The sequence below is a fragment of the Centruroides vittatus genome, unplaced genomic scaffold (genome assembly GCF_030686945.1).
Source record: "Centruroides vittatus isolate TY-2023 unplaced genomic scaffold, ASM3068694v2 contig_2807, whole genome shotgun sequence".
In the NCBI taxonomy this organism is placed as follows: Eukaryota; Metazoa; Arthropoda; class Arachnida; order Scorpiones; family Buthidae; genus Centruroides; species Centruroides vittatus.
The window spans coordinates 101,087-106,599 of NW_027121784.1; the positions used below are offsets into that span (position 1 = coordinate 101,087).

At 31.4% G+C, this 5,513-nt stretch overlaps 1 protein-coding gene across 1 annotated transcript; it reads right to left on the reverse strand.

Annotated features, from left to right (window-relative positions):
* Positions 1 to 3,133: 3,133 nt before the first annotated feature.
* Positions 3,134 to 5,241, reverse strand: LOC136972115 (uncharacterized). Its single transcript, XM_067266668.1, has 2 exons — positions 4,719 to 5,241; positions 3,134 to 4,629 (listed from the first exon to the last, which is right to left on the reverse strand). Exons 1-2 carry the CDS (start codon positions 5,125 to 5,127, stop codon positions 3,425 to 3,427), a joined length of 1,614 nt encoding a protein of 537 aa, XP_067122769.1. The 5' UTR covers positions 5,128 to 5,241; the 3' UTR covers positions 3,134 to 3,424.
* Positions 5,242 to 5,513: the final 272 nt, after the last annotated feature.

The window sequence follows — 5,513 nt, forward strand, 5'->3', positions numbered from 1 at the left end:
TGCATTTCGCCATCTAGGCCTCCTCAGTGGATACATCAGGATGTTATTCGTTGATTACGTTTTATACTCAACAACCGTTCCCAGCATGCATCAACAACCACTCCAGCATTCAAATTAAGTAAATTTAATAGAGCTTGTTAAATTTGTATTTAATAATAACTACTTTAAAATCTCTACAGAATATTATAGGCAGAAAAAAGGTATTGCCATGGGATCGGTTATAGGACCAAAATTGGCTGATAATTACATGAATAAAATAGATGAAAGAATTTCAAGTCTAACAGGTATTAAATATTATGCACGATATGTAGATGATATAATAATAGTTTATGATTCTCAAATAGTTTCATCCAAACATATTGAGGAATATGCAAATAGATTACATAAAAACTTGAAGTTTACAAGTGAAGATGAACAACAAAATAGAATGAATTTTTTAGATGTCACTATAAAAAGAAAAGAGAGAAGTGTATCATTTAGTAAGTATGAAAAACTATGTAATAATGGTAAAACTATTAACTTTAAATCTTACTGTCCTTTAGAAAATAAAAAGAATGTCTTTAATATGGAATTGAGAAAGATACTAAATAGAACAACTCAGCAAGAAAACATAGATATCGAAGTAAAACAATTGTTCAAAAAATTTCAGTTAAATGACTATCCGAAACATATTCTCTGTAAGTGGTACAAATTATATTTAAAACGTAGATTTAATGTTAAAAATAACATAGAAGATATTTCTTATGCAAAGTTTCCTTATGTTGCTAAAGTTTTTGAAAAATATAAACCAATTTTTAAAAGATTTTCTGTATGCATAGTTGCGAACCAAAAGAATAAGATGTCTAACATTATCAGTATAATGAACAGTGAAAATTCGCCCGGAGACCAATTTAAAATCGCCGGCGTCGTATATAGGATGTCATGTACATGTGGAAGCCCAAATTATTACATTGGAGAAACCGGAAGAAGATTGGAGTTGAGAGTAAGGGAACATGAGGCAGCCATTAGACTGAGAAGAACGGAATCAGCATGGTTTTTACATTGCAATAAATTTAATTGTAATATAAATATAAAAAATACTAAAATTTTGTATAGAATAGAAAATAACTTAGAAAGAAAAATTGTAGAACATTTCTGTATCGCCGAACATGTAAATTTACTTAATTTGAATGCTGGAGTGGTTGTTGATGCATGCTGGGAACGGTTGTTGGGTATAAAACGTAATCAACGAATAACATCCTGATGTATCCACTGAGGAGGCCTAGATGGCGAAATGCATATGGATAAATTAATAAAGTAATGATTGTTCTTTGCCACTTGTTTGTCTTGTTTTGGCTCATAGAATTCGCTTGTGCCACTAACTATAGGTGGCGTATGAATCGACTAAGATGGCTGCCATAAAGGGTATAGCGTGCCTGTCAACATAGAAATTACAAATGCGAGTCACTTGTGTGTTAACTTTTCTCTCTATAGTGAAAACGTTTTATCCGCATTCTTGTCCGATATAAACAACTACGAAATCAACTAGGATTAATACCATAATGATTTCACTTTGTGACATTTTAGAATATGTGGGTGATAGAAAAAGATGTCTTATAGAAGGAGAGGAAATGCTAAAACAGATAATTTGCTGTGGCATTAAAGAAAAAATATATAAGACAGATGACGACGATGGTTGCCCAGTCGAAATAGAAGTTTTCGCTCTCTGCTTATCTAGTATTGTTTCAAAGAAACCTCACGAAATTACGTTAAATATCAAATGGAGTTCAGAACTCAATAAATATTTGATGACATCTATAAAGTGTACTTGCATAGCAGGAGAAGCAGGATACTGTAAGCATTCAATAGGGACACTGCTTCATGTAAACAGGTAAAACACTCAAATATTTAACTAATAGGTTAGTTGTATTGGCATGAAGATATAAATAAGTACTTTTCTCTTGCAGGTATGGTAATACTTTGGAAGATCTGAGTTGTACTGATCTTGAGCAGTATTGGAGCAAAATGTCAAGCAGGTCTGATGGGAGATATGGAGCTTGTAAAGTTGAAAATTTGTGCCATGTCCAGACAAAGGAAACAGAAATTCTTTCATTAAATGAAAGCCAAAGAGATGCTATCAGAGAACGATTTTTTCAAGAGTTGCCTGATTCTGCTTTAGCAAAGCATTCAATTGGAAGAAAATGCTTAGTAGCCAAAGCTGTACAAAGTTCAGCTGATAATATTGCACCACATTGGTCAATATTAAAAGTAATTGAACACTGTATGGACTGTAATAAATATTTGCCTAATATAAGTGATCATCTTATGCCTATTCAGGATTCAATGTACTACAGAGAAAATATATACAAAAATAAGAGAGAGATAGAAAACATTTGCCACTTGACAATGGAACAAAATAATGATTTATGGAAGAAAGAAAGAAGTATTAGAGTGACAGGATCAGTGTGCTATGAACTATATACTTATGGAAGGAGGAAAAATGCAGACTGGGAAAAGAAGTTAACAAATATATTTAGAAGCAAATTTAAGGGAAATGAAAATACAGAGTATGGTAAAAAGTGGGAAAAAACAGCACTCACATTGTATGGAACACTCTATGGTTGTGATGTCAAACAGTTTGGTTTGATAATTTCACCATTACTGACATGTTTTGCATTTTCTCCTGATGGGATTGTATTTAACGATGAAAAACCTATCAAGCTGCTTGAAGTAAAGTGCCCCAAAATTGGTGCAGAAAAATCTGCAGAAGAAATGGTGCAATTTCTTAAGTATATAGTACACGATGGGCATGGCAATTACAGCTTAAAAAAAAATCACAAGTATTATGGACAGGTACAATTAGGTTTGGCTATATTAAATTTAAATTCATGTGATTTTGTAATATTCAGTAGTAAAGACCAAACCCTTAAAACCCTTGAAGTTTTAGCAGACTATAGTTTTATTTATAAATTGACAGAAAAGCTACTAAATGATTTTACCAAAATTATTTTTCCTTACCTATGCAGTCATAATTCTTAAATACAATCTTGCTTTTTCCATCAGAAATCACTTTTAGAAGAAAATACACATTACTTTGAATTTTATTAACTTATAACAATATTAGCACCCAATTAAACAAATTAAAACAAAGTCATTTTCTTTTATTCAGTATTTTATTCATAATTTGCAAAAAAAGATATTTTCTTACAGATTTATGCAAAATAATTATAGAGAGTTAAGTACTAATAATTTTATAAAACATGTTATGTTTTGTTTTGGAATAAAATATTTTGTCCTAACTAGTGTTTGAGTTCTTTATCATACAAAAATTGAAAAACAAAAATGAGTAAGCCTTATTAACTATAAGATTATAAAAACAGTATTAAATTGCTGTTTAATACTGCTTCATTATATAGGGTCAAAATGAAAATGCTCACACCACTCTTCAAAATTTGTCATCACCCAATATTGGTCTAGATAAATTTACCACACCACAAATAATGGTTAGAATTTTGTCAATATGTGGCAGTAAAGTCCAGTCTAATTTTTGTTTTAAAACAGCAAATAGTTTCATTCTCTGAATAGCACGTTCAACGTGTACCCTGGCCTTTGCTATTTCTGCAGTCTCCAGTGCATCATGCTTACTTAACTGATTTTGCTTTCTTACAAACGGTGGACGTACTAAACCAATAGCTCTAGCAGAACAAGCATCTTCTATGTGAAAACCTTTATCTGTCATTACTTGATCTGCATAAGGATCCAGTAAATTTAACAAATTTGATTCCTCAAATATGGCTTTGTCAGATGCCCTACCTCCATATGCTTTACTTAAATAGGTGATAAGACCAGATGGGGCAATTCCAACTAATACTTTAACAGTATGCTTACCATAGTAATGGGAATAAGTTAATATTCTGCAACTAATACACTTTGGTTTTTCAACCAAAACTTCAGTGCAGTCCAAAATCACACGAACTTTGCTGTATTTTTGAAAGCACAAAGGTAAGTTTTTCATTATCTCTTCTTTGGAAGGCCACACAATTGCAGCACCTAATACTTGACTCAGATAAGCAATAATATTGAAAAATATTCTTCTACATGTTGTCATGGAAATTTGAAATAAAACTGAAACACAAGCAAAGGGCAAGGCCAGTTTTAACTTCATCATAACAAGAACAATTTGGACTTTAGTAGATATTGTAGTAGGCTTATAAGCAGTATTGTTGGACTGCAACTCACTAACACAGGCAGAGATGGTATCAAGCATTTTAAAACTGTTTAAACCTGTGAGAATATTCAATTCATTGTCTGATTTTATTAAGTCAAACACAGTAAATTTTAAGGTTGAATCTAAAAGTGTATTCACTTGAATTCCTTTTTCCATCAAAATATCCCTCTCCTCCTGAATGTTGGATTTTTCACTTAAATTTAAGAGTGCTGTAGCTGCATCTTTTTCTGCTTGTGATACTGATGTCATATCTTCATCCTCCTCTATTTGTGATGTCATTTGTTGATCTGTGCATGCACAGCAGTCAATAGATGATTTAGACCAGGATGTACTGGGCTGTGACAATTCCAAAATGTTGGTGTCATTATTAGATTGATACGTAGATTTTTCCTTGATAGTTTTCTTATTTGCCGGTTCCAAACCTAAAAATTTAGTGATTTCAATCATTATAAGATCTTGTTTTGGTATAGCGTTATTAAAGAAATGCATCTGACAAAATTAAGAAACAAACCTTTATTCCGTATTTCTTGTCTTTTTTGGGCACGAATGGACCTTTGCTCAGCAATCTGTTTTGAGGTGGTTGTATCAAACTTCCTTATCGGTATGTTTTTAGTCGGATACGAATTAGGTTTTAAATAATGCCGAGCACATGGTAAACCTATGAAAACGTAAGTACCATATGTGATAACAGTTAAAATATACTTATAAGAAATGTTTTTATTACCTGGCAAATAGTAATCGTCTTTGTCAAAATGCAAACTGCAAACGTACATAGATTTCGTTGATTGCTTTCCTAACTTTAGTTTTATTTCCCACTTTTTTCTCAGTAATTTATCTTTTGGGAATGTGTGCATATGTACTGAGTTTGATGTACCTTTAGACTTGCATCCAAATACACAGCAATACTTATTATTTACCATTGTAGGTTAAATACTTTCTAATTCTTACTGTCCACAGACATACATTATACCCATAGTAGTCGCCATTATGTAGTTCGCGCTAACACCGGTAGATGTCAGATCGATCGTTGGCACAAGCGAATCCTCGAAGTCGGAAGTGGAAAGAGTATAATTTTTACTTGTTTTTTAACTAAAAATTTTTTATTTTTAGTGTATCAATAAATATGTATGTCAGTGCAATCAAACATCAATAAATCATTTAATAGACTATTGATATTTATTTAAGAATAAAAACTGCATTTAAAACTTATAAGATAATTTTATTATAATAAAAATATTAACAAATATTTTTCTTCTGTTCGATATTTAAGAACATAAAACTTTAGTATTATGCATATTTAAAAACA

Excerpts from the sequence above, each read along its gene's own strand:
- LOC136972115 (XM_067266668.1), bottom strand. The coding sequence starts at position 5,127 with ATGGTAAATAATAAGTATTGCTGTGTATTTGGATGCAAGTCTAAAGGT. Across the intron at positions 4,630-4,718 it reads ACAAGAAATACGGAATAAAG|GTTTGGAACCGGCAAATAAG; the intron begins GTTTGTTTCTTA and ends CTAAATTTTTAG.